Here is an 11,422-nt window from a genome sequence, read left to right as displayed (position 1 = left end):
CGGGAGGCTGAGGCAGGAGAATTGCTTGAACCCGGGAGGCGGAGGTTGCGGTGAGTCGAGATCCCGCCATTGCACTCCAGCCTGGGCAACAAGAGCGAAACTCCGTCACAAAAACAAAAGACCTTGAGTCCCGCATGGCACCTTTTGTCAGGCACCACCACCTTTCTGGTCGAAAGCGGTAGTCCCGTCAGCTCTCCCTGCTGCTGTCCTGAAATCCATTCAGGCACAGCGGCCGAGAGCTTTATAACAACCGATTCCAGGTGTTAGGTGCTTTCCCAGCCCCGATTCCTGCGTCCTGCACCCGCAGTCCTCTGCTTAATACCTCTGCTTTATTAGAAAACGTTCTCCTCTCCTCCGTACAAGTACTCGCTGAGGGCCCGCCAAGCGTCAGCGGTTGTCAGTGGCCCAGAAGCAGCGGGCGCAAACACGCAGAGAGGTGCAATCATCTCCTCAAGTGACTCGGCGGGCGGGACCCATACCCGGAAGCGGGTGGGCGACGCTCACCCACGTGCGCTGCGGCTTCGTTGGCCAGCATCCAAGATGGCGGCAGGACGGGTCCCAAGGCACGGCGCGAATTGTGACGCAAGCGTCCGGCGTGCTCCGTGCGCAAGCGCCTTCGGCGGAGATTAGGTGGTTTCCGGTTCCGCCGTCCTCTTTTTCTTCAGCGAGGCGGCTGAGCTGGTTGGTGGCGGCTGTCGTGCGGGTGCGCGCCGGTCCGAGGGCGGGTGGGGGCCTGCGGGAGGCCGCAGGGGCCTGGGCGGCAGAAGAGGTGGCCCTGAGCCGGCTCATGCGGGCCAGTCTCGGCGGGGTGGCTGGGCAGGGCTCTCGAGGTCGCGACTCCGAGCCCAGACCTGGACCCAGGACGCGAGCGCCGTTTTGGAGAGGAGCCTGCGTGCTCTGCCTGCCAGCGTGACCCCACGAGGCCTCGGGCGGGAAGGCGTTCTCTGGGCAGATCCGAGTTAATGAGAGAGGGGTATTGAGCGTGTAGCGTCAACTCTGCCCGTCACTGCGTGTTAATACTTTGGAAATACTAAATTTCTCGAGCTGAGTCTTCATACCTGGCTCCATTACTACGTCTGTAAGGAGCGGCTGGTGGTAGCGTCTGCCTTTTAGACTCTTCTTTAGACTATTTGTGTTTTTTTCAGAAGGAGTCTCGCTCTGTCGCCTAAGCTGGAGTTCAGTTGTGCGGTCTCGGCTCACTGCAACCTCCACCTCCCGGGCTCGAGCGATTTTCCTGCTTCAGCCTCCCGAGTAGCTGGGATTACAGGCGCCCGCCACCACGCCCAGCTGATTTTTTGTGTTTTTAGTAGAGACGGGATTTCACCATGTTGGCCAGGTTCATCTTGTACTCCTGACGTCAAATGATCCATCTGCCTCGGCCTCCCAAAGTGCTGGGATTACAGGCTTGAGCCTCTGCACCCGGGCGATTCTTTATGTTTTTGTTTTTGTTTTTGTTTTTTTTGAGACGGAGTCTCGCTCTGTCGCCCGGGCTGGAGTGCAGTGGCCGGATCTCAGCACACTGTAAGCTCCGCCTCCCGGGTTTACGCCATTCTCCTGCCTCAGCCTCCCGAGTAGCTGGGACTACAGGCGCCAGCCACCTCGGCCGGCTAGCTTTTTGTATTTTTTTTAGTAGAGACGAGGTTTCACCGTGTTAGCCAGGATGGTCTCGAACTCCTGACCTCGTGATCCGCCCGTCTCGGCCTCCCAAAGTGCTGGGATTACAGGCTTGAGCCACCGCGCCCGGCTGATTCTTTATGTTTTTAAGTCAACTTTTATATGTAAACAATGCTTGGCAAGTGGTTGGTAGATACTAAGTGATGTTTGTAGTTTGGGGTCAAGACAAGAAGTGGGGTCTGGAGAGTTTTGGCGTAATTGAGAAGGAAGCTAAGAGTGTTGGGTGCCCCAGCTTGGAGTTAGAGAGGAGAGAGGCTGCGACAGAAGGCGTGTGTGTTGTAGGGGATGGCTTCCCATCCAGCCTGGTAGCAGGAGCAGCCTGTGGAGGAGCTCAGGACATGGCTGTGGTGGGAGAGGGTGGGACGGTTCTCAGGGAAGATGGATCTGGCAAGATGATGCCAAAGGGTATTTATTCCATCAGGAGATACTGACGAGTCCTTCCGCTGCTAAGCCTAAGGAGAATAACCACAGTCTGTGTTCCTAAAGAGTGCCCATGCAGTCAGGAGAGTGGAGGACATGTGGTCCTTAGTTCAGGACATGTGTAGACTCCAGGTCAGGGTGTGTGGGAAGCTTAGTAGGGCCCGGCTTAGAGGAGTGGAAGGAAGACAGGTACTGGGGCAGGACCAGTTGGGCTCAGTGCAGGCAAAGGGATAGCAACTGGGGTGTAGGCACCTGAGCTTGCGCCACTCAGGCATGCATTGCTGACCAGTCTATCCTGCCTCCCTTCCTCCAGCAGACGCAAACATGCAGATCTTTGTGAAGACCCTCACGGGCAAAACCATCACCCTTGAGGTCGAGCCCAGTGACACCATTGAGAATGTCAAAGCCAAAATTCAAGACAAGGAGGGTGAGTTGGGACTGGGTGTGGGGGCTCTGGCTATGGACTGGGAGTCCCTCTCTGCCCAGGGGAGTTTCAGTCCTGTGTGGGTTGGTGCTGGCTTTAGACAGGCCTGTTTTGCCCTTGCTTCTCCATGTGATCTGAAGAACATCTGTTATCTCTACCTCAGTTCGCCTTTTGAGAGACTAGGGGTAGTGCTGGAACTCCCCTGCTGGGGACACTGCCAGTAGTATGCTCCACAGAGCCTCTAACTGAGCCTTCCTCCCCCTCAGGTATCCCACCTGACCAGCAGCGTCTGATATTTGCCGGCAAACAGCTGGAAGATGGCCGCACTCTCTCAGACTACAACATCCAGAAAGGTACCAGGGTTGGCGTTGCTAGGCAGGGACCCAAGATCCCCAGGTCCTAGGAAAAGAGCATTGATGGCTCCAGTCAGGGGTCGGGGAGCAGTTAAAATGACTTGTGTTTTCTATTTTGAGAGTGAGTCTCGCTCTGTCGCCCAGGCTGGAGTGCAGTGGCCGGATCTCAGCTCACTGCAAGCTCCGCCTCCCGGGTTTACGCCATTCTCCTGCCTCAGCCTCCCGAGTAGCTGGGACTATAGGCGCCCGCCACTTCGCCCGGCTAGTTTTTTATATTTTTTAGTAGAGACGGGGTTTCCCCGTGTTAGCCAGGATGGTCTCGATCTCCTGACCTCGTGATCCGCCTGTCTCGGCCTCCCAAAGTGCTGGGATTACAGGCTTGAGCCACTGCGCCCGGCCGTTTTTTGTATTTTTTAGTAGAGATGGGGTTTCACCGTGTTCACCAGGATGGTCTCAATCTCCTGACCTTGTGATCTGCCCGTCTCGGCCTCCCCAAGTGCTGGGATTACAGGCTTGAGACACCGTGTCCGGCCGACTTGTGTTTTGTTTAAAATAATGGGACTGGGCACAGTGGCTCACGCCTGTAATCTTGGCACTTTAGGAGGCTGAGGCGGGTGTATCACCTGAGGTCAGGAGTTCCAGACCAGCCTGGCCAACGTGGTGAAATCCCGTTTCTATTAGAAATACAAAAATTAGCTGGGTACAGTGGCTCAGGCCTGTAATCGCAGCACTCTGGGAGGCCGAGGCAGGCGGATCACAAGGTCAAGAGATTGAGATCATCCTGGCCAACATGGTGAAATCCCATCTGTACTAAAAATACGAAAATTAGCTAGGCATGGTGGTGCATGCTTGTAGTCCCAGCTACTCAGGAGGCTGAGGCAGGAGAATTGCTTGAACTTAGGAGGCAAAAAAAAAAGTCATAATGTGAATTTTTTTATCACTGAAATAAGAAAATTAGTGTCACTTGTTGGAGTGACAAGAATTCAGTGTTCTTTTTTTGTGAGACAGTCTCACTCTGTCACCCAGGCTGGAGTGCAGTGGCGTGATCTCTGCTCACTGCAACCTTCACCTGCCGGGTTCAAGCAGTTCCTCTGTCTCAGCCTCCCGAGCAGCTGGGATTGCAGGTGCCACCACGCCTGGCTAACTTTTTTTGTATTTTTAGTAGAGACAGGGTTTCACTATGTTGGCCAGGCTGGTCTCTTAAAGTGCTGGGATTATATGCGTGAGCCACTGTGCCCAGCCTAGACTTCAGTGTCTGACCTTGCCTGAACCACTTAGAAGTCGGCTTCCATACTAGAAACCCAGGTGGATACCTCAGTTGGCATATGTGTCTCAGATTCCCCCAGGGCTCATGGTCAGTGCTGAGATGGAGATTTCCTGGGGCAGGCCTGGCTGGGACAGTGTATCTTCCACACGTGGAACACTCGGGGGATCCCGACTTGGTATCCCCATCACACTTGAGAAAGCACCAGACTATAGGCCCTGGAGGGCCCTGCCCCTCTGACTGAGGAGCTAGGGCTGGGCTCAGTCGCCGTCCTTCTGGCTGTCTCCTGCAGAGTCCACCCTACACCTGGTGTTGCGCCTGAGAGGTGGCATTATTGAGCCTTCTCTCCGCCAGCTTGCCCAGAAATACAACTGCGACAAGATGATCTGCCGCAAGTATGTGTGCTCTGGTGCTTGGGGGGCTGTCGGGGCTGCCAGAGTCGGGGTATACCCTCATCCGCCCCTCCTGTCTCTCTGCAGGTGCTATGCTCGCCTTCACCCTCGTGCTGTCAACTGCCGCAAGAAGAAGTGTGGCCACACCAACAACCTGCGCCCCAAGAAGAAGGTCAAATAAGGCTCTTCTTTCCTTGAAGGGCAACCTCCTGCCCAGGCCCCGTGGCCCTGGAGCCTCAATAAAGTGTCCCTTTCGTTGACTGGAGCAGCAACTGGTGTCCTCATGGCTGGTCTGTCCAGGGAGGTGGCTAAATAGTGGGCATCTCCCTTAGGGACTCTACTCAGCACTCCATTCTGTGCCACCTGTGGGGTCCTCTGTCCTAGATTCTGTCCCACCTGTACTGGTCCCTGTCCTATGCCCCTGACTCTGGATTTGTCATCTGTAAAATTAGAGTAAAAACCTCAGTCCTCCATCCTGGCGAACACGGTGAAACCCCGTCTCTACTAAAAACACAAAAAAATTAGCCAGGTGTGGTGGCGGACGCCTGTAGTCCCAGCTTCTCGGGAGGCTGAGGCAGGAGAACGGCGTGAACCCGGGAGGCAGCAGAGATTGCAGTGAGCCCAGATCGCACCACTGCACTCCAACCTGGGCGACAGAACGAGATTCCGTCCCAAAAACAAAACAAAAAAAACTCAGTCCTGTATTGGTGGGACTGAGGATCAGTTTTGTCATTGCTGGGATCTGTCAGGCACTTTGAGGTGTCCCTTAGGCCTTGGCCCTGAAGTGCCTAGGTATGTGAAGATGGGTAGAAAATTAGGTATACCCAATAGTGTAGAACATTGGTTCTCAAATTTTTTTGTTTTATAGAAATGGGGTCTCACTGTGTTGTCCAGGCTGGTCTTGAACCTGGGCTCAAGCGATCCTCCCACCTCAGCCCCTCAGTGTTGGGATTACAGGCAAGAGCTGTCATGCCTGACCCAGTTCTCAGTTTTTTTTGTTTTTTTTTTTTTTCTTTTTTTTTTTGAGACTTAGTCTTGCTCTGTTGCCCAAGCTGGAGTGCAGTGGCCCTCTCTCTGCTCACTGCAAGCTCCACCTCCTGGGTTGACGCCATTTTCCTGCCTCAGCCTCCCGACTAGCTGGGACTACAGGTGCCCGCCACCCCGCCCAGCTAATTTTTTGTATTTTAGTAGAGACAGTGTTTCACCATGTTAGCCAGGATAGTCTCGATTTCCTGACCTTGTGACCTGCCCGCCTCAGCCTCCCAAAATGCTGGGATTACAGGTGTGAGCCAGCGTGCCTGGCCCAGTTCTGTTTTGAACCTGAGGCCGTGACATCATTCTCGGTCTGCAGTCAGTGCTCTGCCTCTTTAAGAAGGGCAACCCTGGGTGTTTTCCCCTTAAGGTCACCCAGGCTGGAGTGCAGTGGTGTGGTCATGGCTCCCTGTACCCTGGAACTCAGGCTCGGGTGATCCTCTCTCCTTTGCCTCCCAAGTAGCCAGGACTACAGGTGCGCACACCACCATGCTCAGATAATTTGGTGTTTTTAAAGCTTGTGATGATTAGTAGGCTGAAGCGGGCAAATCATAAGGTCAGGAGTTTCTTAGATGTGTTGGGGTGAGCAAAGACTTAATTCCTGTTGTATTTACTGATGTAAAATTTTGGCCGGGTGCGGTGGCTCAAGCCTGTAATCCCAGCACTTTGGGAGGCCGAGACGGGCGGATCACGAGATCACTGTACTCCAGCCTGGGGAACAGAGCGAGACTCCGTCTCAAAAAAAAAACAAAAAAACAAAAAACAAAATTAACCACTCCAAGGGGGAACTGAAAGAAGAATCACTCTTAGGCCGGGCGCGGTGGCTCAAGCCTGTAATCCCAGCACTTTGGGAGGCCGAGACGGGCGGATCACAAGGTCAGGAGATCGAGACCATCCTGGCTAACACGGTGAAACCCCATCTCTACTAAAATACAAAAAACTAGCCGAGGGAGATGGCGGGCGCCTGTAGTCCCAGCTACTCGGGAGGCTGAGGCAGGAGAATGGCGTGAACCCGGGAGACGGAGCTTGCAGTGAGCTGAGATCTGGCCACTGCACTCCAGCCTGGGCGACAGAGCGACAATCCGTCTAAAAAAAAAAAAAAAGAATCACTCTTGATGGACAGAAAGGGGAGGGAGTAACAGTGCCAGTGAGCCCTAGCCACCCGAGCCAGCAATGGCAACCCTTTTGGGTCCCCTTCCATCACGTGGAAGCTTTCGTTTTGTTCAATAAACTGAGCTGCTGCTCACTCTCCTGGTCTGTGGACTCTGCTCTATTTTACTTTAGAATTGAGGACAAACACCAGGCGCCTGTCGGCCGTTTAAAAACAAGCAGGGTGGCCGCCGGACTAACGACACAAGTGTAAGGGTTTCTGAGAAAGGGCTAACAACTCCCGTTTTGCCTAGAAACCAGTTTCCACTTTCTCTGCATTTTCTGGGTTGAACCAAGGGCTGGCCAAGGGTGGAAAACAGTATCCCTGAGCTCCCAGTACCGCCCGGTGGAGATGATGGTGCTCTGTGAAACCTTTGTTAAACAGCCGCCCACACGTGCTTCACCCACCCTTCTAGAGCCATGCCTCCTGGATCCAAACATCTGTAGGGAAGACTCTTGAGACCCTGTCTCCAGGATTCCCTCTATCCCTGAGATGAAAACCCTCTGGATTAGGAATCTAAAACAATTAGGATGGCAACCCTCAGATCCATGTTCCTGATGTCCCGTGGCTTATTTATTTATTTTATTTTATTTTGAGGCAGAGTCTTGCTCTGTCACCCAGGCTGGCATGCAGTGAGGCAATCTCGGCTCACTGCAAGCTCCGCCTCCCGGGTTCACGCCATTCTCCTGCCTCAGCCTCCTGAGTAGCTGGGACTACAGGCGCCCCCCACCACGCCAGGCTAACTTTTGTATTTTTAATAGAGACGGGGTTTCACCGTGGTCTCGATCTCCTGACCTTGTGATTCGCCCGCCTCGGCCTTCCAAAGTGCTGGGATTACAGGCATGAGCCACTGCGCCCGGCTGGCTTATTTATTTATTTTGAGATGGAGTCTCGTTCTGACGCCCAGGCTGGAGTGCAGTGGTGCGATCTTGGCTCACTGCAACCTCCACCTCCAGGATTCAAGCAATTCTCCTGCCTCAGCACCCTGAATAGCTGGGATTACAGGCACGTGCCACCACGCCCGGCTAATTTTTGTATTTTTAGTAGAGACGGGGTTTCACATGTTGGTCAGACTGGTCTCTGTCTCCTGACCTCATGATCCACCCACCTCGATCTCTCAAAGTGCTGGGATTACAAGCATGAGCCACCGCACCCGGCCCCCATGGCTTATTCTAATGTAGATGGGCAACAATACAAATATACAGGACCTGTTCCTCATATTCGATACCCAAGGCAACACCCAGGACAATATAGTGTGTGCCAATGGTTACTGGAAGGCTTAGGCCATTTTCTGTCGTCCCCACCTCACTGGGAACCATATCACCAATCATCTCTCTTGTTTGGGATCAGCAATCCGAACTGTGGAGTTCTTCCATTTGGGGTACCACTCGCATTTGTGGGAGTTAAGTAATGTAATAGACCATCGACAGGGAGATCAAAAGTCGTATTCTTATGATGGAAAGTTGGGACAAAAGGCCTTAGTACATGAGATGCCATTTCAGCCTTGGCCCAATGCCCCGTTGCCCCCCATCTTAAAATTGCTATGTCTATGTACAATCTTTAAGGAGTTCATCTTACTGGGAAGATGAGGGAAGTATAAACTATAATACCATCCTGCAACTACATCTGTTTTGTGAACGAGAAGGCAAGTGGAGCGAGGTACCATATGTTCAGACCTTCTTCTCATTAAGGGATAACCCACAATTGTGTAAGACATGTAACCTGAACCCCACAGGGAGACCTGGGGCAGTTTCAAGCTCAGAAATATGCTAATTTTAGCATATGCTAAATATGCCTTGTTAACCACCTAAGAATACACCCCATACCCAGGCCTCCCCACGGCTCCTCCTACTAATGCTGAACCCTCTCTGGCTTCTACAGCCCAAAAGGGAACAAAGAGCCTTCAAAGAGCCAAGAGACCCCATTGGCCCCTGGCTATGTTCTCTTCAGGCTGTAAGAGGGGAATTTGGCCCAACCCGAGTACATGTTCCCTTTTCCCTCTCTGATCTAAAGCAAATTAAGACAGACTTAAGAAAGTTCTCAGATGACTCCGACAGATACACAGATGTCCTACAGGGTCTGGGACAATCTTTTGACCTTTCCTGGAGAGAGGTCATGTTACTGCTTGATCAGACCCTAACCTCTGATGAGAAGAATGCTGCTTTAACAGCAGCCTGAGAGTTTGGGGATACCTGGTACCTCAGTTAAGTAAGTGATAGAATGACATGAGAAGAGAGAGTGGTTTCCTACTGGTCAGCAAGCAGTCTCCAGTATGGATCCCCACTGGGACCCTGACTCAGATCATGGGGACTGGAGTCACAAACATTTACTGACCTGTTTCCTAGAAGGGTTAAGGAGAACTAGGAAAAAGCCCATGAACTATTCAATAATGTCTACCGTAACCCAAGGGAAGGAAGAAAACCCTATTGCCTTCCTCGAAAGACTGAGGGAGGCCTTGAGAAAGTATACTCCTCTGTCACCAGATTCCCTCAAAGGCCAGTTAATTTTAAAGGACAAATTTATTACTCAGTCAGCTGCAGACATTAGGAAAAAGCTCCAAAAGTTAGCCTTGGGCCCCGAGCAAAATTTGGAAGCATCATTAAACCTGGCAACCTCGGTGTTCTATAATAGGGACCAAGAGGAACAGGCCGAAAAGGAAAAGCGAGATAAAAGAAAGGCTGCAGCTTTAGTCATGGCCCTCAGACAAACAAACCTTGGCAGTTCAGAGAGGAGAAAAAAATAGAGCAGGCCAATCGCCCAGCACGGCTTGTTATCAGTGCAGTTTACAAGGACACTTTAAAAAAGATTGTCCAGGCCGGGCGCGGTGGCTCAAGCCTGTAATCCCAGCACTTTAGGAGGCCGAGACGGGCGGGTCACGAGGTCAGGAGATCGAGACCATCCTGGCTAACAAGGTGAAACCCCGTCTCTACTAAAAAATACAAAAATCTAGCCAGGCGAGGTGGCGGGCGCCTGTAGTCCCAGCTACTCTGGAGGCTGAGGCAGGAGAATGGCGTAAACCCGGGAAGCGGAGCTTGCAGTGAGCTGAGATCCGGCCACTGCACTCCAACCCCGGCAACAGAGTGAGACTCCATCTCAAAAAAAAAAAAAAAAAAAGATTGTCCAGTGAGAAATAAGCCGACATCTCACCCATGTCCACTATGCCAAGGTGATCACTGGAAGGCACACTCTCTCAGAGGATGAAGGTTCTCTGGGCCAGAAGTCCCCAACCAGATGATCCAGCAACAGGACAGAGGGTGCCCGGGGCAAGCGCCAGCTCGTATCATCACCCTCACATAGCCCCGGGTAAGTTTAACCATTGAGGGCCAGGAAATCGACTTTCTCCTGGACACTGGTGCGGCCTTCTCAGTTCTACTGTCCTGCCCTGGATGGCTGTCCTCAAGATCTGTTACCATCCAAGGGATCCTGGAACAACCTGTAACCAGGTGTTTCTCCCACCCCCTTAGCTGTAACTGGGAAACCTTAATTTTCTTGCATGCCTTTCTCATCATGCCCAAGAATCCCACACCTTTACTGGGGAGGAACATACTAGCCAAAGCAGGAGCTATCATCTGTATGAATACAGGGAACAAAACATCTATCTGTTGTCCCCTACTTGAGGAAGGACTCAACCCTGAGGTTTGGGCATTAGAAGGACAATTTGGAAGGGCAAAGAACGCCTGTCCAGTCCAAATCAAACTAAAAGACCCCACCTCTTTCCCTTACCAAAGACAATACCCCCTAAGACCTGAAGCTCAAAAGGGATTACAAGGTATTGTTAAAAATTTAAAAGCCCAAGGCCTAGTAAGATGTTGTAACAGCCCCTGTAACGACCCCAATTCTAGGGTTACAAAAACCAAACAGTCAATGGAGGTTGGTGCAGGACCTCAGGCTCATGAATGAGGCCGTAATTCCTTTATACCCAGCTGTACTCAACCCTTATACATTACTCTCTCAAATACCAGAAGCAGCAGAGTGGTTTACAGTCCTGAATCTTAAAGAGGCCTTTTTCTGTATCCCTCTACACCCTGACTCTCAATTCCTATTTGCCTTTGAGGATCCCTCAGATCAAACATCTCAGCTCACCTGGACAGTCTTGCCCCAGAGATTTAGGGATAGCCCTCAACTGTTTAGCCAAGCATTCGCCCACGATTTAAGTCACTTCTCGCACCCAGGGACCCGAATTCTTCAATATATGGATGACTTATGTCTAGCTACCTGTTCGTAGACCCTGTGCCATCAGGCTACCCAAGTTCTTTTAAACCTTCTAGCTGATCGAGGTTACAAAGTATCGAAATCAAAGGCCCAGCCTTTGTTTACAGCAGGTTAAATACCTAGGGGTGGTTTTGGCTAAAAGAACCAGGGCTCTCAGCAAAGAACGTATCCAGTCTATACTGGCTTATCCTCACACTAAGACATTAAAACAGTCCTGAGAGTTTCTTGGAATAACTGGCTTTTGCTGACTGTGGATCCCCAGATGTGGCGAAATGGCCAGGCCACTTTACACTCTAATTAAGGAGACCCAAAAAGCTAACACTCGGCCGGGCGCGGTGGCTCAAGCCTGTAATCCCAGCACTTTGGGAGGCCGAGACGGGCGGATCATGAGGTCAGGAGATCGAGAGCATCCTGGCTAACACGGTGAAACCCCGTCTCTACTAAAAATACAAAAAACTAGCTGGGACTACAGGCGCCCGCCACCTCGCCCAGCTAGTTTTT

At 52.0% G+C, this 11,422-nt stretch overlaps 1 protein-coding gene across 4 annotated transcripts; it reads left to right on the top strand.

The window, feature by feature from the left end:
- The first annotated feature begins 550 nt into the window (after positions 1-550).
- UBA52 (ubiquitin A-52 residue ribosomal protein fusion product 1) lies at positions 551-4,799 on the top strand. Of its 4 annotated transcripts, none has more exons than XM_023229599.1 (5): positions 551-703; positions 2,408-2,521; positions 2,785-2,871; positions 4,428-4,530; positions 4,615-4,799. In XM_023229599.1, the coding sequence occupies exons 2-5, from the start codon at positions 2,419-2,421 to the stop codon at positions 4,706-4,708; spliced, it is 387 nt and encodes a 128-aa protein (XP_023085367.1). In that variant the 5' UTR covers positions 551-703; positions 2,408-2,418; the 3' UTR covers positions 4,709-4,799. The 4 variants fall into 4 exon arrangements, with proteins under 4 accessions (XP_023085367.1, XP_023085368.1, XP_023085369.1 ...); XM_023229600.2 differs by having other exon boundaries at positions 557-703; positions 2,411-2,521; XM_023229601.2 differs by having other exon boundaries at positions 566-681.
- The last annotated feature ends 6,623 nt before the right edge of the window (positions 4,800-11,422 follow it).

This window comes from Piliocolobus tephrosceles, chromosome 21 (genome assembly GCF_002776525.5).
Source record: "Piliocolobus tephrosceles isolate RC106 chromosome 21, ASM277652v3, whole genome shotgun sequence".
NCBI classification, from domain to species: Eukaryota; Metazoa; Chordata; class Mammalia; order Primates; family Cercopithecidae; genus Piliocolobus; species Piliocolobus tephrosceles.
The sequence above is the reverse complement of the archived record's forward strand: the minus strand, read 5'-3'. Positions and strand labels throughout refer to the sequence as shown.